The following is a 22,114-nucleotide window of genomic DNA, read 5'->3' as shown; positions in this document are numbered from 1 at the left end:
GATCCCATGAAGCGTGGGATCGTGACCTGAGCCAAAATCAAGAGTCAGATGCTTAACCCTCTGAGCCACCCAGGTGTCCCCACTTTTGAATGTTTCTAATGACAAATCAAGAAACTTGGCAAGAGTGTTGTAGTTGGATGTAACTACTGTCCTTCCACTTCTGCCCTAAAGAAAACAATAGAAGGGGTAAAAAACCAAAAAACACCTCTCGGCTTTGGAATTGATGCCTGGTCGTTGCTGGCAGAAACTTGGTTGCAAGCAGTGGGTGTCCCTTCTGTCGCCATCCCAAAGAGCAAGTGAATTGGCCCTGCGTTGGAAACTTGAATTGGTCCTGTCATTTCTGAAGACTCCCCTTGCTGGCAGGGGCCAGGAGCTGGTGGATTGTGACAGAAAATCTGCTATGCTCTGTTTTTGTCCAGGATAGACTCTGGGACAGACAGTCTCTAGATACTTGTCTCTGGGTGTGCTGAAATTTCTTTCTTGTGATTAAAATAATTAAAGTTTAGTCAATCCAAAGAAGAAAGGCATTTCTTATTTTGGTAGATCTTTTTTTTTTTTAAACGTTTATTTATTTTTGAGAGAGAGAGAGAGACAGACCGAGCATGAGCAGGGGAAGGGCAGAGAGAGAGAGGGGGACACAGAATCTGAAGCAGGCTCCAGGCTCTGAGCTGTCAGCACAGCTTGAACGTGGGGCTCGAACCCGTGAACCATGAGATCATGACCTGAGCTGAAGTCAGACACTCAATCGACTGAGCCACCCAGGCGCCCCTTATTTTGGCAGATCTTTGGTATTAGGTTGAAATTGCCCATAGCTGACCTTTTGTATTAACCTGCAAAAACAACAGCTTTGGATGATTCTAATTTTATATGCTGGTATTTTGATCTATGGCCTAACAAGTCCCCTTCCCACTTACTTCCTTACCTGTGTTGTCGAAACATAATCCATCCTTCATGATGTAAAGTGAATGGCACCTTCCCTGGGAATCTTCGCTCATCCCGAGAAATGAAGTCTTCCTCCCTTCTCACTACTCAGGCACTGTGCTGGTGCTCCATTAGACTTTTTAAATGAAGTTTTAGGTAGCTGTTTAGTCTCTTTCTCCCTATTAGTCTGCAAGCTATTTGAGGACAAAGGCTGAGTCTTGCTCATTTTTGTGCCCCTGGAATCTAGTACCAGGCTTTGTATTAAGTAGATCCTAAAAAAAAAAAAAAAAAAAAAAAAAAAAGTTTTTTAATTTTGTTTTTAATGTTTATTTAATTTTGAGAGAGAGAGAGAGAGAGAGAGAGAGAAAGCATGAGCGGGGGAGGGGCAGAGAGCAAGGGAGACCCAGAATCCCAAGCAGGCTCCGGGCTCTGAGCTGTCAGTACAGAGCCCCATGCGGGGCTCGAACCCATGAGCAGCGAGATCATGACCTGAGCCAAAGTTGGACGCTCAACCGAATGAGCCACCCAGGCGCCCGCCCCCCCGCCCAATTTTATTAAACAAATGAACAAATGATTGGAACATGAGTGAGGACAGTCTTCCATCCCACAGACTGGTTACACTAAAAGTCCCTACAAGTGTTTGGAACCCGGATGCTCAAGGGCTTTGGGGCCACCCCAGAAGCCACAGCAACCCTCATGTTTGGTAGTTGTGTTGAGCCATAATCCTTCCATCACACACCCCAGATCACCCCCAGATGTTCAGCCCTGGCCCCCCAGGATTAACCTGCGAACAGGCTGCCTTTGCTGGAGGCTGGGTTACTTGCTCCTCCAGGGAGGCTGTGGGTGGGGAAGTCCATACTTGTCAAGCCCTCTGCAGTGCCCTGCCAAATGGAGAATCATCTACTACCCCGGGCTCAGGAATAGGTCAAGCTGCCCCACATGGGCTGCACAGGACATTCCTTTGTTGTGAAATTTTCTGGGTCCCCTGGGGCATCATGGGAAATCTGAAATGCCAAATAGCTGTTCACCTCTTGGCATGGGATGGGACGGTCCCTAAGCCCTGCCATGTCCCTCTACCACTAGGGAGCTTAGGGGAGTGACCTATGTATGTATATCTATCATCTATGTGTCTATCTATCTATCATCTCTCAATTATCTATCTATCATGCATTATTTAGAGGGGAAATCACAGTTTTGACTTCATCTCAAACATGGACATCTTGGATGCCAAATCTGCACAATTTTCAATGTCTTCTATGTCTTGTTATAAAGAGTAGGCAAACCATACTTTAACTTCAGGAATAATGACACAAGTGTGAATCAAAACAATGCCATTTTCTTTCAATTGGCATATTTTTTAAAATGATAATCCCCCATGCTAGCAGGGCTGTGGGAAAACACACACTGCCAATGAGAGTATAATTTGGAATAACTTTCTTGGTGGGCAATTTGAGATATAGCAAAAGCCACTAAAATGTGGATTTCTTTTGATCTAGCATTCCATTTCCAGTAGTTTATCTCAAGGAAATAATTTAAAATACTATCAAACCCTTGGTTATTAGAATTTTTTAAAAGTTTTGGTAATCCAAATGTCTAAATTACCAATAGGATGGAAAACTGCAACCATTACAAATTATGTAGATGGATGTTTTATGAGATTAAAGTAGACTGTGAAGATTAAAAAATCAAAATACTATTTAAAAATGATCTTCTTAGGGGTGCCTGGGGGGCTCAGTCGGTTAAGTGTCTGCCTTCAGCTCAGGTCATGATCTCACGGTTCGTGGGTTCAAACCCTGCACTGAGCTCTGCGCTCACAGTACAGAACCTGGAGCCTGCTTCCCCTCTCTCTCTGCCCCTCCCCAAATTGTGCTCTCTCAGTCTCTCAAGGATAAACAAACTTAAAAAATAATTTTTTTAATGATCTTTTTAGGGGGGCCTGGGTGGCTCAGTCGGTTGAGCATCCAACTTCGGGTCAGGTCACCATCTGGCAGTTTGTGAGTTGGAGCCCCGCGTCAGGCTCTGTGCTAACAGCACAGAGCCTGCTTTGGATCCTCTGTGTCCGTCCCCCGCCTCCACTCTCTCTGCCCCTCCTCTGCCCCCACGATCTCAAAAATAAATAAACATTAAACAAAACATAAAAGTGATCTTTTTAAAAGAGGAAACTATATTTAGGCATAGAAAAAAGAACCACATTACCAGGAGGTGGTAGGTTTTCTCAATTTTCTGAAGTGGGTATGTGTTACTTTCGCATATTTTAAAATACTTCTACGCGATCGATCGGAGAAAGACCTACCTGAGAGGTTACTACTTTTGTTGTTGTCCAGGGCTCTCCGCTTTCCAGACTGGGAGGTGGGGGGTTCAGCAGCAGGGTAGGAAATTCCTTTTCTCTCCTCCCACCACCCTTCCCCACCTGCGGCAACCACTTCAAAGCCAGCCCTCCCCCCGAACACCCCCCAGGCTCTGCAGGTTTTGTGGCTTTTTGCCTTTGTCCTCCCTCATCTGTCTTTTAAGAGAAAGGTAACGACTCCAGGTTGACCCCACGTTGGCAAGTCTCCCTTCCCCAGCATTCCTTACCTGATGGGACACGTTTCTGCCGGTTTTCCAGTGACAAAGAAGGCTTATCTATCAAGGAAATAAGCAGCCTTTCCTCTTCATATATGTTTTTTTTTTTCTCGTGGAGGAACAATTCCTGCCGCTTTGTGAACGAATTTATCATGGTCTGCGGAGCTGAAATGCCCCCTCTCCCTACACTGCTGGGCACCTGCCATTCTTTGACCCTTAGGTCATCTGTTATCCTACTGAAGGGTGTGCCATTTCCCTGCCATGCCATGAAATTAGTTTTTCCTCTGCCTGAAGCTCACTGGTTGGAACAGAGACTGAAAGGCAGAAGGAGGGCAGTAAGGGCCTTGGGAGGCAGGCAGTGTCAGATGGGTTGGGAATGGGACAATGGGACAGGGAGGGGAACACTTCAGCAGAACTACCTGGGTTTGAATTCAATCCTGACCCCACCTTGGGCAAGTTAATCCACCTCTTTATGCCTCGGTTTCATTATATGTGGCCTGGAGCTCTGAGCTATAAGGGCACCTGCCTCGTAGAGCCGCTCTGTGGCCCTGGGGGTACACACACCGAGTGCGTAGAACTCTGCCAGGTACGCAGCGAGCAAGTATTAGCTGTTACCACCATTACTTTCAAAAGCTGGCAAAGCGCTCTTCCCTTCACCTCCTTACAACTAATGGCAGTGATGTTTGTGCGGACCCTACTGAGGACTGGGGTGGAGACTTGGCACAGATGCTCCTAAAACGTTTTCCCGACACTTTTAAGTATTAGAGAAACACATCCTGACCGTTACCCCAGGACAACGTTGAGAGCAGCCTGATCTAAAAAAAAAAAAAAAAAAAGTGGCCTGATTTTCTATCCCACAGTGCCCTGCTCTTCCCTCTTCTCACGCCCTTACCACCTTTTGTGATTGTTCACTGTTGGCCTCTCCTACCAGGCAATGACGTCTCCACCTCTGTGTGCTCTGCCCTCTGGTCTTGAGATCTCCATCATTCCCCGCCCCAGACCGTGTCTTCTGCTTCTCCACCTCAGGGAAGGGGATGGCTAGCTGCTCAAGGTGCCTTCCTCCCAAGACCGACTTCTTAAGTGGTCTCCAGGTAAAGTACATTTTATCCGCCTGAACAGTCTTAAGCGAGGGGGAGAGAGTCCTCCCAGAAAAGTGGAGCTTACTACATCATTCTGTTACTAAACACTGTCCAAGTGCTTCCGGCTACCCTGAAGATGAAGTCAAACTTCTCCACTCCTTGCTTGGAGGGCCTCCAGGACCCAGCCCCCGCTGCCCTCTCCTGCCCTGTGCTGAGCCACTGTCCCCCCAGCCCTGCGCCCCTTTTTTTTCCTTCCTCCACTGAATGTGCCTTCTGCTGCCTCGGCGTCCATGCAAGCGTGGTGTCCCACCCTTTAGCCTGGCGGTACAGACCTTCCCATCACAGCTTCTTTGCCCTTCCATCCAAAAGATGCTTCCTGTGCCCCACCCAGCGTGGCTTCCCTGATCAGCACTGCACGCTGTGGGGACGGCCCGCCCTCCCAGGGCAGTAATTGTGCCCGGGTCCCAAACGCAGGGGCCTGCTCGCTGCCGAGTCCCAGTGCAGCACAGGGACTGGCACACTGAGAACGCCTAAGACCGGTAGTGTGTTTCCACTCCGGTTTGGGGCCTCTCCCCGATACCGTCCGCCTCTCCCTGTCCTGTCTCCTCTTGCTAGGCAGCCCCTCCCCAGAGCTGGTGCTTCACCACTTCACGAACTCCTGCCACCTAGGCTTTTCCTGCTCGAGGGTTTCTATGAAAACTTCCTGGAAGGATCACATCGCTCACAACTGCCTTCATAAGAACCTTTTTAATTATTATTTAGAAATGCAGTTATATACATAGAACAATTAAAATTAAATTAAACTTTGTACAAATATTAAAATACTATCTTCACACCCACCGCAATGTACAGGATACCAAAAAATATATAAAATAAAATAAAGCAAACCCAAACTGATTGAGGGACATCCTGCACAGAGTCAATGATGCATGTGTCGTTTGAAACCATCATCTAGGAGTACCATTCTACAAAGGATGCCACAGTGGTGTGAAAAGAAGCCAGGGCGGGGTGTGGTAGGCCGCCATGCAACCCGCGTCCATCTCTCCTCCGGCCTGGCAATCTGAGTGCTGTGCCCCTCCGTTCCCTCCAGCCAGCTCTGCTGCCAGACAGAGGGCTCAACCTCGGGGTTTCCATTCAAGATTCTTCTAGGTTTTCAACTGGAAATTAAGAGCGGCAGCTTCCCAGCAAAGCTGAGCCTGTTGCCATTCCCTGTTCAGGGAATCAGCTACTCTACCACTCAGTCTGTGCTTCGGCCAAGCAAAGTCTAGTTCAGCCCCTCCCCGGGCCCCAGCAAAGACTGGCCCTACGTTGAGAGCCGGCAGTCCCAGAAGCCCTCGGCCTCACTGTCCTCACAAGCACACGGGGACTTAAGCCTGTGTAGCACTTCTCTTCCGGGCCCTTTATTCTCTTTCAGGAGGAAAGAAAGGCAAGGATGTAGAAGTGTTTGCAGCATATCCCATTCTCTATGTGAAGATATCCCTGTGAACGGAGGAGACACTGCCATGTGGCCAGAACTGGGAGGGAGGGGAAAGGCCGAATGCCTGTGGATCCCTGTGCCAGCACTAAAGAAGCAGGAAAAGTCTACCTTTGTCTGTCTTGCCATCAGGCTTCTCCACAGAACTTTAAAGCTGGCGGGGGGGGGGGGGGGGGGGGGTGTAGGGAGAGGAGGGGGAGGATGAATGGAGAAGACATTAGCTTAAGTTCTGTTTGCAAATGGAGTGTTAGTAGAATGCACACTGAAGTGCCTTATAAAGCCAAAAGAACTCACAAAGTGGCTGGGACTCAGTCCATTTCACAGTTCACACCAGTGAGATGGGAACACGGCACACATTCAGAAATGGCAAAAGAGAGAGCCTACCTGCTAAACTAAGGCATTGAAAGGGACGGAAACCTTAAGTGATTTTCACCACATACTGGCCCTTGAAAGTCGCTGGCAAGTCAGCAGGATAGAAAACCACTGAGTCAGCTCATGTGTGCAAAAAGACACTTTTAGTCCTTTGGTGCTGGCTACCCTCCTGGACAAGCCCTCTGCTGGACTCCCCTAGAGGTGAGCCCGGGAAAGCCAGGGCCGTGGTTTTCCCACCTGCTCTGGGATCCTTTGGCAGCCTCCTGCCCAACAGCCTGCCACCTGCCACTGCCCTGGTCTCTCAGCCAGGCCCCACTTCAAGGCAGCTGCGGAGTCCCTAATCCCTTGAAAGGGACAAACCCCAGAAGCTCTAGAAACAGCAGCACCTGGCTGATGGCTAAGAAACTGCTTCAGAGAAGAGGACTGCGAGAGAAGAAGCCAGCAAGGATGTCAGCTGCAATGGGAGGCCTGGATCCTCCCCCGACAGGCGGTGGGAGGTGGGAGGTGGGAGCTGGGCCTCAGCAAAGCCAGGGACAGAGGGGACGGGAGAGAGGTGGCAAGGGTGTGTATATGCTAGGTTCCCATTTATCCAGACTTTCTTTCCTACCAGGTAGGCAAGTCTGGGCTTGTGATCCGCAGGACAGTGTTAATGGTGAGCAAGGTGGAAGAAGGCTTCAGAAAAAGGCTTTTCATTTTTCATTTTTTCCCCCAAGGGCTAAGTTCGTCACCTACTTGGCTGAATAAACCTTAAACAGCATAATCTCTTAGGGAGGGAAAGATCCAGAGTAATGATATAAAAAAGGGTAAGATCTTCCATTTTTAAAAATATTCTAGACTAGAATTCAGGCTGCAGGCTCAACAGTGAGACTTTGGATTCCGCCCCCAACCCCCGCCCCCCACCGCCATTTGTCCCTGCTGTCTTTTCTGGAGGAAGACAGGGCACCCCTGTGGGTAAAGGAGGCAACTAGGGTCTGTAGGGACCCTATCCTCCAGATGGGCCCCGTGCCAGCAACCGCTGACAGGCACATCTCCGGAAATGGCCTCTTTGGAGGCAAGGGCAGGCCCCCTGGTCTGCAGCATGTCCCTCAGAGGCTTCTTTGTTCCAGCACCTTCACCAACCTGCTCTGTATGGAAACACGCCAGCCAGGGCTCTGCACACAGCACATGAGGGCTCCTGGGTGGGGAAGGGGGGAGGTGTGGGGTTGCCCGCAGGCCCAGAAGGCACTGCCCTTACCCTGAGCGAAGGAAGACTACAGTGGCGCCAGGAGGCCAGGAGCGGGCAGGTGGTAAAGTGCGTGTTGAGAGTGGCGCGGGAGGCTGAGAGGAGGCCATTCCTCTTAATCTTCGCGGCCAACCACGCCTGGAGCTACCCTGTTAGGTCAGGTACTGAAAATAGACTGGGTTCTTTACTGTTTTCACCATCCCAAACAGAGCGGCTGGGGAGCAGCAGAGGTACAGGTGGGCTCAGCTACAAGTCTCCCAGCCCCAGCGCTTCAAAAACAAAACAGAAACAAGCATTCTTTAATGCCACGTCTTTTGAGGATGACAGTAACCTGGCTGAGCTCTGCCACCCCAGCCCTGGTCAGCATTCACACGTGGCAGAGCGAGAGCCCCCAGCAGGAGCATCTGGGAGCACCGAGCCCACCCGCTCCGACTCCAGGACCCGGAGCCAGGGTGCTTCGCAAGCATTCACCCGCTGCAGACCAGCAAGGGGGATGTACAGGAGTGTCGGCCCCTCCCCCAGGTGCCAGGGACTCGCTGGTGGGCTGGCGTGTGGAAGGGTGGCAGGGGGGCCAAGGGAGACAGCAGGGACTCGCTGGTGGGCTGGCGTGTGGAAGGGTGGCAGGGGAAACACAAGCAGGGAAAGCAGCAGTGCAGCAAGCAGCAGCACGCTTCCTGGGCACAGTTACTAAGGCACGTGACTATGGTGACGAGGACCCTCAGGACCGGGGCTGGAGCTGCCTGCAGCTGCCTGGGGACTCGGTCTGTGCCTCTCAGGCTCCCTTCCGTCACCACGAACCCAGAACGGGGCAACGTGCCCCAAATGCCACTGGCCACACAGACCTTCCGTGGCACCTCAGCAACTCTCCCATCCCAGCGATGATTCACCTCGGGCCCCTGTGGGCAGCAAGGAAGCTGGGGCTGCCAAGGACCAAACCCAGGAGGCAGCAGGCCACTTCCCCTCACACTCCAGTGAAACAGAAAAGACCAAGGCCAGGAAGGCCGGTGAGAATTTGCATATTAGGAAGACAATCACCCATCAGCCACCTTCCTTCCCTCCCTCAGGATCTTCTCAACGCTTCTCAGAAACTCAACAGGGCCAGGGGCCAGAACCTCTGAGCAGGACACCTGGGTGCTGGGATAGCTTTGGCGTGATTTTCCACATCCTCCAACCTCAGCCAAAGAAATGTGCCACGGGTGTCAACCCAGGGCAGGCCCGGGCACCCACATCCTTGCCCTAATTAGAGCCACTTTTGGATCTGCTCCTGCTAAGGGCAGTGGTGCCAGCCCTTAAAGGTGACAGGCCAGACCCAGACCCAGGCCTGGCCCTCTGTGTGCCGGAGGGCAGCAGTGCAGCCACCAAGGCTTGTAGGACAGCAACAAGCCTGCATGACAGGGAAACCGAATGGGCTGGGTGGGGGAAGGCACGAGTAAACACAGCGGCTCTCAGGCCCACGCAGGCTGGTGGGATCTGCCGCCAAAGAGCTGGCTGGAGGGGACCCGGAGGGCTCAGGGAAAGGAAAAGTTCAGTCCAGCACATTCAGATGTCTCCGACACAGATGGGAAGGCTGGAGTAGGCAAAATGCCAGCTCCTCCAGCTGTCCAGCGGGCAGATGGCGAGAATCATCTTGAGTTTCCAGCAAGGTGGGCCTGGAGGCCCTCAGAGATACAGAGATACACAGATACACAGGTGGCAGCTCAGGTATCCGGGTAGGGTGGCTGGAGTATGGCGTACTCAAACCCACAGGGAGAGGGAAGAGGGGCAGAGAGGACCGTTGCAGAGAGGAGAGGCCCGTGGCAGCACTCATGCTTCTTTCAACAGTGGGATATCTGCAGGAAGAGAAGGAAGGAAAGCACAGTGGTTACCCTGCTGGGTCTCTCTGCAGCACGTCTGATCCCACTGCATGCTTCCCATGCAGGCCCTGGTCTGAAGAAACAAAATGCTTCACTCATACCTTCTAGAGGAGTCTACACCCTTCGCCCCTTCTTTAGGCCTTTCCTTGCTCATCTCTCCCCCTACCTGTGTGATAAACTCTGAATGTTTAGTACTCAAACCCCCTCTGGTCCCACCACCTTGAATCTCCTGTCTGCCTTGACTCTGCTGGTCTAGTTGCTTCTCTTTCTACCCTTAATCTCACCCTATGAGGCTGCTGAGCCCTGCTTAGGTCCTACCTCCTCCTTAGAGCCAATCACCAGCTGTGTGATACCGAATAACTCACTTCCTTCCCTGGGTCTCGGGTCTCCTTTTATGTCCATCGGGTTACATGGATGCCTCATGGTCCTGATTTCCTACGGTTCTGTCAGCCTCAGACAGCACAGGCAGTCTGCAATGACCGATGTATCTTGTTTTCTGTGCCCCTCACACTGACACAGACCCTACAACTCCTGGTTCCATATTTCTTGAATATAGGCCCGATCTTCCCAAGACAATCCATGCAGGCAGACAGCATGTTTCAAATTACTTTCTATCACCTCAGAAATCTAACTGGCACCAGACACAAGATAGGTTCTCAAAAATGTTTGTTCAATAAATGGAACAAAGCAAGGTACTGAGGAGAAGAAGGGAGAGGAGCAAGCACCATCAGGGCTCCTTAGCAAAGATAAGGGCTGAGAAGTACACTTGGGACCCGTGTCAATACATACAGACACACAGGGGCGCCTGGGTGGCTCAGTCGGTTAAGCGTCCGACTTCAGCTCAGGTCATGATCTTGTGGTTCATTGGTTCAAGTCCCAAGTCGGGCTCTGTTGACAGCTCAGAGCCTGGAGCCTGCTTCAGATTCTGTGTCTCCTCCTCTCTCTGCCCTTCCCTGCTCACGCTCTGTCTCTCACTATCTCAAAAATAAACATTAAAAAAAACTTTTTAAAAAATGTACAGACACATAACATGCATAGCTGGCTGTCCATTGGGTCACTGGCTTCCACCTTTAAATGCAGGTCAATTAGGTAATGGCCCCTTCCCAGCTCTATATCCCACCAAGAGGAAAGAAGGCATGCTGTTGATTCAGGAAACCCCTAAATATGATCTGCATTCAAGAATTTCCAACTTCTCTGCTTTCACATACTCTCAAACTCAGACATTAATGGCACCCAGGACCTCCAGGGCACATACATCTTCCTCACTGGTTTTCGGAGGGGCTTGGTAAGTGCAGAAACCTACTGTCAAAAGGGAAACCTCTAGGTTTAGCCTGCATCCTGAAAAGCACTGGGGTTTCATATAAAGATATTTTTTAAAGTGACAGAGTCAATCCCGATATTCAATTCTCCAGGCCCCAGAAGAGGCAGGTAGGTCAGGAGTTGGCAATTTCCTTCTATGGCTGGCTTGCCACCAAGAACCCAGAGTCACCTGAGAGGTAGCATGGCACTGTGGGGTTATAAACATGGGCTCTAATCCCAGCTCAGCTACTACCAACGGGCAAGTGACACCTTCTCTGGCCTTAGTATCCTGATCCGTAAAATAGGGATGGTAATAGTATCTACTTCTCAGGATCGCTGTGAGGTTTAACTGACACAGTGCAAGAAAACCAACTAGCACAGGACTTGCATAGTCCTGTTGAAAATGAAACTGCTGAATCCCGGGCAAGAAAGACTGGCTCCAGTTTTCTCTGTAACATGACCCCATACCTCTTTGTCACTCCTGTCCTTTCAGGAACATAAAAATTATCACAAGAGAACAGACCCTACTCCCGCCTCCAGCCAGCTGTCCTCTCTTTGATTTAGCACAGGCCTGTGACCACAAATAGTTTTGGAAACTCTAAACTACGAAGATTCACAGACAACAGTCAAAAGTCTCCTACACAGAGCCCAAAGCCCTGCCGGGAACTGAGGGTGAGGCCTTATTCTGCAGGCTAATCCCCCAGGTATTATCTTCCTTTGCCTCCAAATACCCAATTATGAGAGAGGCTCACAGTCCCTCCTCACTCCCAGCAAGGCCCCCGAGCAGCTCATAATTCACAATCAGTGCAGACCACCTACCATCTGTGTAGTCCTCCGATGTGAGGGATAAAAGGCTTTGTATGTCACTGTTCTCTGAATCTGGGGCTTCTTTGTATGCCACTCGGCTGTTCCCTGAGCCGGCCACCCAGGAAGAGGTGGTTGCCTGATGCACCATCACAGTCTCTGAGCCCTGAGAGCCCCAGGCTTCGCATAGTCCAGACTGGCCCGGGGCCTCCTCCTCTCCGCCTGCAGAGGAGCAGGCCCCCTGGTCCTGCAACTGCTGCTCCCTTGGTCCGTTCCTCCCACCGGGCCCAGACCCTTCTGACAGCACGATCTGCACTCTGGGGTCAGCAGGAGGCACACAGTGACCGGAACTGCCGTATACAGCTTCCTCGTAGGACGGTAGCGCAACCTGGACTCCATCCACCATGATGGAAACCTGGTCGCCAGATACCCCCTGGTCGCGCCTGCATCCAGAAGAGAAAAAGACAAAGGAAGAATGAAAATACACAAAGAAATAGATACCAACAACGACACCAACAATGCCAACCAGTTTTGAGCACTTACAACGTGCCAGATACAGCACTAAGCGCTTTATCCCACTGAACCCGCAGGTGAGCCCTTTCAGGTACAGATTCACCAAGAATGCAGATGAGGCTTAGAGAAGCCAAGTACCCTGCCCAGTCACACAGCTGATGCGGGAAGAAGCTGGGATGTGAATCCAGTTCCTGGGCTCTTACCCTCTGGGTACCCAGGCATCCAGCCCTCTCATATGGTGTAAAAACTAGGAACCTAGAGACGTAGAAATAAAGCCAGTATGCAGCACAGGGAGGACAGGAAAGTAAGAAAGTAATGCTTGCACATATCTGTGAGTATAGTGTCTGAACGCTTTAAGTGGGCACACTGTGTGGTGTGTGAATTAAATTTCCATGCAGCAGTGGTTAAAAAAAGGAGAGGGAAAAGAAGCATTGTGGTCTTGGGACGCCGGAGTCAAAATGTGAAGAATTCTATTCCTGTGACTCAGCTACTGTACTTGCCCTTTATTTTATTCAATTTTTTTAAAGTGTATTTATTTTGAGAGAGACAGAGACAACATGGGGGGGGGGAGGGGCAGAGAGAGGGAGAGAGAGAATCTCAAGCCGGCTCCACATCACCAGAGTGGAGCCCGATGTGGGGCTCGAACCCACGAACCGTGAGATTATGACCTGAGCTGAAACCAAGTGCTGGACGCTTAACGGACTGAGCCACCCAGGTGCCCCGCTTGCCTTTTTACCTTTAACTTAAAAAAATTACATGTGAATTACAACACACACACACACACACACACACACACACACACACACACACACACACACACAAAACAGAAAAATATACAGCTGTTTTATCCCAAAGGTACTGCCCCTACCGAGGTCAAGAAAGAGCATGCCGCCAGCACCCCACACACCCCTGCTTCCTGTCCCGATGACTCCCTACTTCCTCACACCGGAAGTAACCACTATCCTAACTTACATGACAATCAGGCTTTTGCTTTCTATTTCAACAGTTTTACTGCCTAAAATGAACCCCTCAACACCACAGTTGAGTTTTGCTACTTTTGATCTTTATATAAATGGGATATACAATGAATGTGTGTGTACATATGTGTATGTGTATCTGGCTTCTTTTACTGAACTTTGTGTGAGATTTATTTATGCAAACACCTTTTTTTTTTAATCACTTTTTGATATAAACACACTTTTTTCCTGAACCATTCTGAAAGTAAGTTATTTATGGCTAAATAGAACATTATTCAGCAGCACACCCCTCCGAAGAACCTCTTCTGCATACCTGCAACATTACCTCCTTGAAATTTAACAATGGTATAATACTGTCATTCAAATTTTCCTAAATACCCCAAAATATATCTGTTTCAGCTGCAGTCTCGTTTGTTTTCGAGGACCCAATTAGGGCTCATGCATTGCGGTTAGTCCTATTCTATCTCCTTTCCTCTAGAACAGTCCACGATAGCTTCTCCTTCATGACAAGGATACCTTTTGTTAGAATCCAGGCCAGTTGTCTCCTACGATGTCCCACAGTCCACAGTCCGGACTTAATTGTTTCCTTGGGATTAAGATTCCAGTCAATTTTTGCCTGGAACACTGTATCATTTGTGATGCTGTGTTCTCCTCAGGGTATTACACCAGAACACACAGAAGCTCCATGACTGGACCACATTACTATTGCTAGACTGTTATTAGCTCTTAATTTCCTCATCTGTACTTGCAGACAAAATCTATGCTACCAATTCAAATGGCACAGACACTGTGAGGATGACAGAAATGGTACTCAGAAGTGCCTGGAGGTTTCTGGAAGGAAGGGAAACTGATGGCAAGGTGACATAGAAAGCACTGTGCATTCTGGTACGTGCTTAGCTTCTGTTATTCAAAATGTGTTTTGTTGTTGTTGTTTAAAAAGTAATATAATACGTGGGGGCGCCTGGGTGGCTCAGTCGATTAAGTATCTGACTCTGGCTCAGGTCATGATCTCACAGTTTGTGAGCTCGAGCCCCATGTCGGGCTCTGTGCTGACAGCTCAAAGCCTGGAGCCTGCTTCAGATTCTGTGTCTCCCTCTCTCTCTACCCCTCCCTGCTCATGCTCTGTCTCTCTTTCTCTCAAAAATAAATAAACATTAAAAAAAAATTAAGGGGTGCCTTAATTTGGTGGCTCAGTTGGGTAAGCATCTGACTTTGGCTCTGGTCATGATCTCATGGTTTGTGAGTTCCAACTAACAGCTTGGAGCCTGGAGCCTGCTTCAGATTCTGTCTCTCTCTCTCTCTCTCTGCCCCTCCCCTGCTCACTCTCTGTCTCTCTCTGTCTCTCTCTCTCTCAAGTAAATAAACATTAAAAAAAAAACCTTTAATTAAAAAAAAGTAATATGTGTAACACAGTACAAAATTTGAACAGGGCCCATAAAAAAACAAACAAACAAACAAATAAATCTTTCTTCCACTCAAGTCAGGCAAAATCAGCCAATTACTTTTAACACACTTACCAGGTAACTACAAAGGGAAAATACTCCCTAATTTGGATGAAGCAACAAACAGATCAGCTTGACTTTACATGGAAATAGCCAATTCTTTCAAATAGTTCCTCTTCATTCTACGAACTGTGTAACAACCTTGAAAAAACAAATAGCTACTACCTGCCACCCCCCACCCCGGCCCTTGAAAAAAACAAAATAGAAAGAAGAAAGAAAAATCACACAAGTACACAAAGATGAAACTTAGCCTGAGCCTGGTCTGTAAATTCCAGACCAGGAAGCGTTTGATTTAACACAACTTAGCTTGTTCCTCTATGCCTGTGGATGACGACAGTGACTGATAAAGGGCTGTGAGTGCACATCAACTATTCTCAGGGGAATGAGGAGCTGCCGGGGCAGCCCAAAAAACTGCAGGGGGCTGTGACAGCCCCGGGGCAGAGTTTCCCCTAAGGGATACCCTCAGGGCCAGTCCCCCACCACTGCCACCCCCTCCCCCAACTACCCAGTCTGGGATGACTTGTGGGCAGCGCACTCAACTGGAAAAAGGAAAGTGACAAAGGTGGGCAAAAACCCCCACTTCCTCTGTTTCTAGCACAGTACGGCACAGTGGTTGCCATCCTGGCCGCGCATTAAAACCACTGGGAGCTTTTTAAAAAACACTAATGCCACAGGGTGCCTGGATGGTTCAGTCGGTTAAATGTCCAACTTTGGCTCAGGTCGTGATCTCACGTTTCATGGGTTCAAGCCCCATATCTATGCTGACAGCAGAGAGCCCACTTTGGAGCCTCTGTCTCCCCCTCTCTCTGCCCCTCCCCCACTCGTTCTCTCCCTCTCTCTCTCTCAAAAATAAACAAAAACAAAACAGGGGTGCCTGGGTGGGCGTCCGACTTCAACTCGGGTCATGATCTCACGGTCTGAAAGTCTGAGCCCCGCGTCAGGCTCTGTGCTGACAGCTCGGAGCCTGGAGCCTGCTTCGGATTCTGTGTCTCCCTCTCTCTCTGCCCCTCCCCTGCTCACGCTCTGTCTCCCTCAAAAATAAATGAACATTAAAAAAAAAAAATAAAAAAAATAAAATAAAAAACAAAACAAAAAACACTAATGCTAGGCTCCCACTCCAAACCAAATTAATCAGAATGTCTGGGGATAGAGGCTTAGGTGTTGGTATTTGTGTTTAATTCCCTACAGATGCCTGTATATGCAGTCAGGATTGGGAACTAGGGGGCCAGGGCAGTGGCTCGCAAACAGAGCCTGCCTCAGAATCACCTGGAGGGCTTATGAAACTACGTGGATGGGTCTCGGCCCTAGAGTTTCTCATTCAGTTGGTCTGGGGTGGGGCCTGAAAATTCTCATTCCCAACAAGTCCCCAGGTGATGCTGATGCTGCTGGAACCACACTTTGAGAGCCACTGGTATAGGGCAAATGACAAGGCTTGGGGGTTGGACAAGTCTGGGTCCAAATCTCCAGGTGGTCATCATCTAGAGGAGTCACGACCTTGACTTAATCTCTCTGAGCCTCAGCTTCCTTATCTGCAGTGATCCAATGAGGATTAAGCTAATGATAAGCAAAATGATAAGCACAGTGCCAGGCATATCCAGGAGTTGAACACATGGCAGGGCCCTCCCCTTCCCCTGGGCACACACATCAGAAGAGGCTGCCAGGCCCACAAGCACCCCTCTGCAGTCAAAGGCCAGGCCTCATGGCGATGCCCGCTGCCCCCGACCACGGGCCTCACCTGCTGTGATGGAACGACTTCAGCTTCGGCTGCAGCAGCACAAACAGCACCACGAGGAGGAGAATGAGTGCCACGGAGCTGGCAGTGGAAGCAACTATGGACAGCGTGGGGACCCCAAGTGATGTGTGGGCATCTTTGTCTACAGAAATAAAATCATCATCAGAAGGGTGCTGTGCCCAGACCCATAACATGTGAGCCCCACAGCTGATCTCGTCAAAGGTCCCTTGCACGGTGCCATGGCCATGGCCATTTTGGAAGTCTAAGTGTGGAGCAGCTTTTACACATAAGGTAAGGGGTCATTTCCCCATCCTGTTCTCGAATCTAAAATTCTCTTCACTTCAGACCTTTGAGGACCATCTCACACCTAACCTCACATGCCCCTAGAGATCTGGCTTTTACTAACCACTTCTGATCCTGTCCTCAGTAGCAGGTTGGTAGGCATCAACCATGTGCATGGACACAGTCTTCTACCATCCTAGGTCCCACCCATGTTTCCCCACATGTGGCAGGAAAACTGGTAAGAACTGGGCTGTGATCCCCTGTTCTAAGACCCTGTAACTTCAGTTGCAAATCTCAGGCTGGTCCCCATCCATCTCTAGGGTGTCATGGTCTAGGAGCCTGAGTGTGAGGCACAAAGACAGCTGTAGGACACATACTTTCCTGCAGACAGTTGGATTTTCCTGTCATGGATGACAGGAGGAGGCAGGAGGGGTCTTCTGTCCAGCTGGACTGTAGCTCTATAACAAACAGTCCATTTCCATTCAAAGAAAAATAATATAAAAGAGACACTCCAGAAGGTGTTAGCAGAACATGGCCAAAGGTCACCAGCACTTGGCTGGGCAAACGAGAGATCCTAAGCATCAAAGAGACTTTACAAAGCAGAACAGATGCCTCGATAAAGCTACCAAACCCCTCGGTGGCTCAGCTGAAATGCAGTGGGACACGCACCAGCAACCCCAAACGTCTTTTACAAAGACATGAAATCCCAAAGGAAGGGAGGCTGAGGGGCATCAAAGGAGCTACACCGCCCACAGCACAGGTGCTCTGGAGGAAGTGGGCGCCACTTCCCATCAGCTTAAAGGAAGCAGAACCCCAGCAGCCCCCCTTTCTCATCTGCCAGACTGACCCTCATTGAGACGGCAGCTAATCTCCATGGCTGGTTTCCATTCTCCATTCTTACACGTCAGGTACTTGTAATCACCCTTCAACATGTAGCCTTCAGCACACAGGTACTCAATGACGCTGCCCGCGTTCAGGGGGTCTCTGCAGGGCCGGGGGTGGCAGATATAGCCACCATTCTCTGGCTCCGGGGGTAGGGAACACACTGCAAAGACAGAGAGAGAGTGCGTGGGGATACAGCAGTGAGGTTTCCCAGTGGGATCCTGTCCGTGCTGTCGAGGAGGACAGGAAATGCAGGAGGATCTGAGAGCCATTCTCTTAGAAAGGCTGTTGGCCAAACTCTGGAAATTCAGGTTGCCAGTGACAAAAGGAAGCACGCTGGCTGCAGGGAAAGTCTGGCTGCTTGCAACATTTCCCCTCTTGCTCTGTATGTGCCTTGGGAGAACCACACCCATGAGGGAGTGACAGACTCTGACAGTCGTGAACTCAGAGACCTAGCACATCATATGGTTTTGATAAAACCTACTGAAACACACAATGAATCAGAGTGAAAGGTGGTAAAACACTGTCAACCTGTGCAAGGGAAACGTTAGCCCTGTTTCTGATAACAATACCAGAAAAGACGCCATGGTGTGATAAAAATGTGCCTTCGTGGCCTGAGAGGGGATTTCTGATGGATTTCCTGGCCCTCCCAAGCCCCCATGTACTGCCCTCCTCCTGACTGGAGAAGTCCCCGCCAGCACTGGTCTCCATCCCACAGTAAAGCCCACAGCTTTCGCTCAGGCAAGACTATTTAGCTTTAAAAGCATCTTCACCTTCCATCCCTTTATTCTGACAGCTCCAAGACCTAGTTATCATTACTCCCCTTTGTTGATGAGGACACTGACTCACAGAAGTTAAATGACTTTAGCCAAGCATAAGGCACTGTAAAGGGCAGACCCGAGAGCAGGGTCGAGTCTTCTGACTCTAAAACCTGTGCTCTTTCCACCAGCAGACACTGCTTCTACCCCAGGGCCTTTAAGAAGTATGCATGTCCTGGTCACCTCCTTTCAAACAGGTCAGTGAGGCAAATGGAGTCCAAGTGTGGTGAGAACCCTGGTGTAGATGAGTTGTAGCAGTAAGTCAGAGGAACAGGAAGGTCTAAGCGGCCTGATGAGAAGGGTGACCTCTGATTCCATGGCCTGCACCTCCAATCCTAGACTGACACTGCAGAGTTAAAAGTCAGGCAATGGACTGTGGGTTGTGCTTAGCCCTAACAGGAGATACACAACAGGGGCACTAAAGGAAATTCTGTTTGGAAGGCTAGGCTGGGGGAGAAGACATGCTGGCAGGATGGCCAGGTACCATGAACTTCAACTTTCCAAAAGCCTTACTAATATAAAAGATAGAAAATTCCAACGGACATTTGATTTTGCTGACAAATATCCTGCCCCCATCCTGATTATCACAAGAACATCGGTATGAAAATAAGAACTGTTGTTTTTTTTTTCCACTTCCTCTAACGGACCTGGAGCCTGACTGAACCCTCTCCCATTCACAAGACTGCCCACCGCTCCCTTGCACAGAGATGCCCTTACAGCCTCTTATCAAATACCACTTCCCTTCAACCTAAAGACTGCCAGTAAGCAGGCAGACTGCCAGCCAGGCTGGGGGGTAGGTCATGTCGAAAAAGAGATGATGGCTCCCTGCCTTCAAGGTGTGTATTGCTGAGATGAGGAGAAAAGACTCATCTATAAAGATTTATCAGACAATAACGCCAGGGTGGGTGCCACAGGGATGCACAAGAAGAGGTCTGGGCAGCTTCTCTGAAACTAGCAGATGAGCCCAAGTAAGTGCCCCAGTGCCCTCTAGAGACATGCCTTCTCCAGATTCTTCCCACGCCACCCACCTCACCCAAAGTCTTAAACAGGAGGAAGACAGACCCACCACACTCCTGGTGCCTCTTGCAACTTTGGCCAACTAGTTCAAAAAGCTGTCCAGCTGGATTTCCAAAGGAACCTCTGTAAACTGCTTTACTCTTTACATTTTCCCTCTTTTGTTCAGGGCAACAAGGCTGCCACAGATCCCCTGGCTCTCCTAGCACTGTGTTTAATTGGGTCATTTCCTCAGCATAATTAATGCTGAGCACCCCAGGGCAGCTTCCGAAAGCAGGCAGGACCCACTCACAGGTCCAATGTGCTGGGAAAGATGGTCTCAGAGGAAAAGCTGCAGATTCTAAAGCCACTCCTGCTGCTGGTATTCCTGCCGGTAAAGCCCAAATCTAGAGAACCTTTGAGATCACCTAGCATAAGGAAAGTTTAGTGCAAAAAAAAAAGTGGCAAGCAATGAGACCATCTTGCAAACGGTCTTGACTGCAACAGGAGGTGTCTGTAACATGTTCAAAGGACAAGGGAAGCTTCTGAGGGGTCTTGAGAAGGGCAGAATTATAAGAAGAACTGAATCTGATCAAAGATGGACAAAGCTGGAGGGAGCCTTAAAGTTTGTCAACAGTACAGCAACCCTAGTACGGTCAAATACATGCACATAGGTTCTTTTACATTATCTGTGAAGGCTAAAGGAAACCAGTCAAATGCATAGGGCTCAGCATTGCAAAGAGGCTGCCCCCGGTCCAGGGAAGTAAGGAGGCTATGGAGGTTAAAAAAAAAGGGGGAGGGGGCAAGGTCATGTTAAGACACCAAGAACACAAGAAAAAAATATGGCCTTCTTGCCCAGGCAAACAGCAGAGTGGGAGAGTTGTGGCAAAGAGCAGGTTTTCGGGGTGCCAGGGTGGCTCAGTTGGTTAAGTGTCCGACTTCAGTTTGGGTCGTGATCTCGTGGTTTGTGGGTTCGAGCCCCGCATCAGGCTCTGTGCTGACAGCTCAGAACATGGAGCCTGCTTCGGATTCTGTGTCTCCCTCTCTCTCTGCCCCTCCCCTGCTCGTGCTGTCTCTCTCAAAAATAAATAAACATAAAAAAAATTTTTTTAAAAATCTTATAAAAGAGGTGTTCAAAAGGACCCTCTCAGTGATGCCTGGGTTAACAAGAAATGGAAGAACATCAGGAAGAGCAAATAATCATCCAGAGGCTTCTGGAAGCCACCATCCTGGGCAAGAGGCTACCTTAATCTTAATCTCAGCCTCTCTCTCTCTGACAACCCAAGGTTCTCAGAGGGAGTTTTAAGCTCGGTTCTAAACTGCACGAAGACAATGAACTCATCTGATTTGGTCAAGCCGCGTAATTGTAAAAAGAGAGGGAGAAAACCAGAAGATAGAAATTTTACAGGAAAAAAATCAATTAGTTCTCCTTAGCTTCCTTCTCTGCTTTCCATTATCTCCTACAACCATTTAGGCCTCCAGTAAGCACAGGAAGCAGCAAAGTAGTTCTTCAGGGGCCTCAGAGAAAGACGATTCAGCCAGCTGGGGAGGATGCAGACAGAGAAGATGCAAAATAAGCTGGCTGATCCTTCCACCTCCAAGTCACTGCAGCCTACAACCCTCAGTAGAAAACAAGAACCCTTGATTAGCCCTTCTAAATGGGCTTTGCTTTTGTGTCCTGAGGACCAGCCTTTTAGGAGGAGGCAATAAACAAAACCAACTTTGTAAGATTCCATAACAAGCAAATCAAAATGAGCTCCAGGAGAGGGCCCCGGATCAAACTGTTCAGTGTAACACACTTGAACAAGCACTTGAGTCCCTTCAAAATGAGGTATGAGGAGTAGGGAGTGTGAAGGTCAGTGTGAGGAAGGCAAATAGACATTTAAATACCTGGTGCATTTAAAAAAAGACTCAACAAAAGAGATTTCTGGCTGACGTCAGTTATCAAGAAAACACCATACTCTAAAACACTGACTGAGGGCTTAAGAAACTGGTCAGTGTTCATGCACAAGTTTGAAATAATGTAGTTTTAGACTAAAATCAGAGCAGTAGCATTTAGAACATAACATTAAGCACAGAGAAGTAGGTGCTTAATCAAAGCATCCAAAGAAAGGATGGCTGGAGAAAAGCTTTCCTGGGAATTAAGGGGAGAAGAAAAAGGCTTCCCCAAACCCAGCACACCCACACAGCAGTCTTAATAATCAGGGACACCACGGAGGCAGAATTGTAATGTCTCTGGTTGTAACTCAGAGCCCCCATCTCTCCACAGGCTGCTCTAGGAGGCCATAAATGTAAATGTGACAAGACTGTGCCCTCAGAAAGCTTAGAGAGGACAGACTCACACACGGCCAACTCTAATGCAAAGCAAAGAAGGAAGTGTTAAAAGGTGAACTCTTCTATTAGCCTGGGCCGTCCTTGTCAGAGACCATCTAATTCAGGTAAAGAGCACTGCTGGCAACCAGAGGAAGGTAAGAACCAGTGGCAAAGAAGAGAAATAGGATCAGAAAAAATAAGGATGGGAGGAAGGAATGGGTGGATATCACACATCCAGCGCAGCACTGTCCAACAGAAATATAATGCAGCCACATAGGTAATTATATATATTTTTTTAATGTTTGTTTTTGAGAGAGACAGAGTGTGAGCAGGGGAGGGTCAGAGTTTGAGAGAGAGCGTGAGCAGGGGAGGGGCAGAGAGAGTGGAAGACACAGAATCTGAAGCAGGTTCCAGGCTCTGAGCTGTCAGCACAGAGCCTGATGCGGGGCTCGAATCCACGAGCCGCGAGATGGTGACCTAAGCTGAAGTCAGATACTTAACTGAGCCACCCAGGCA

The 22,114-nt window shown here is 49.3% G+C and overlaps 1 protein-coding gene across 3 annotated transcripts in view; it reads right to left on the bottom strand.

Moving 5' to 3' along the window:
* Positions 1-5,290: 5,290 nt before the first annotated feature.
* Positions 5,291-22,114, bottom strand: part of SUSD6 (sushi domain containing 6) — a 102,351-nt gene continuing 85,527 nt past the window's right edge. For all 3 annotated transcript variants that reach the window (XM_053224617.1, XM_027066034.2, XM_027066035.2), the window contains exons 3-6: positions 17,440-17,637; positions 16,314-16,452; positions 11,602-12,029; positions 5,291-9,459 (exon numbers count right to left, since the gene is read on the bottom strand). In XM_053224617.1, the coding sequence (XP_053080592.1) occupies positions 9,434-9,459; positions 11,602-12,029; positions 16,314-16,452; positions 17,440-17,637 (791 nt within the window). In that variant the 3' untranslated portion in view covers positions 5,291-9,433. The remainder of the gene's footprint in view (positions 9,460-11,601; positions 12,030-16,313; positions 16,453-17,439; positions 17,638-22,114) is intronic.

The sequence above is a fragment of the Acinonyx jubatus genome, chromosome B3, assembly GCF_027475565.1.
Source record: "Acinonyx jubatus isolate Ajub_Pintada_27869175 chromosome B3, VMU_Ajub_asm_v1.0, whole genome shotgun sequence".
Classification (NCBI taxonomy): domain Eukaryota; kingdom Metazoa; phylum Chordata; class Mammalia; order Carnivora; family Felidae; genus Acinonyx; species Acinonyx jubatus.
The sequence above is the reverse complement of the archived record's forward strand: the minus strand, read 5'-3'. Positions and strand labels throughout refer to the sequence as shown.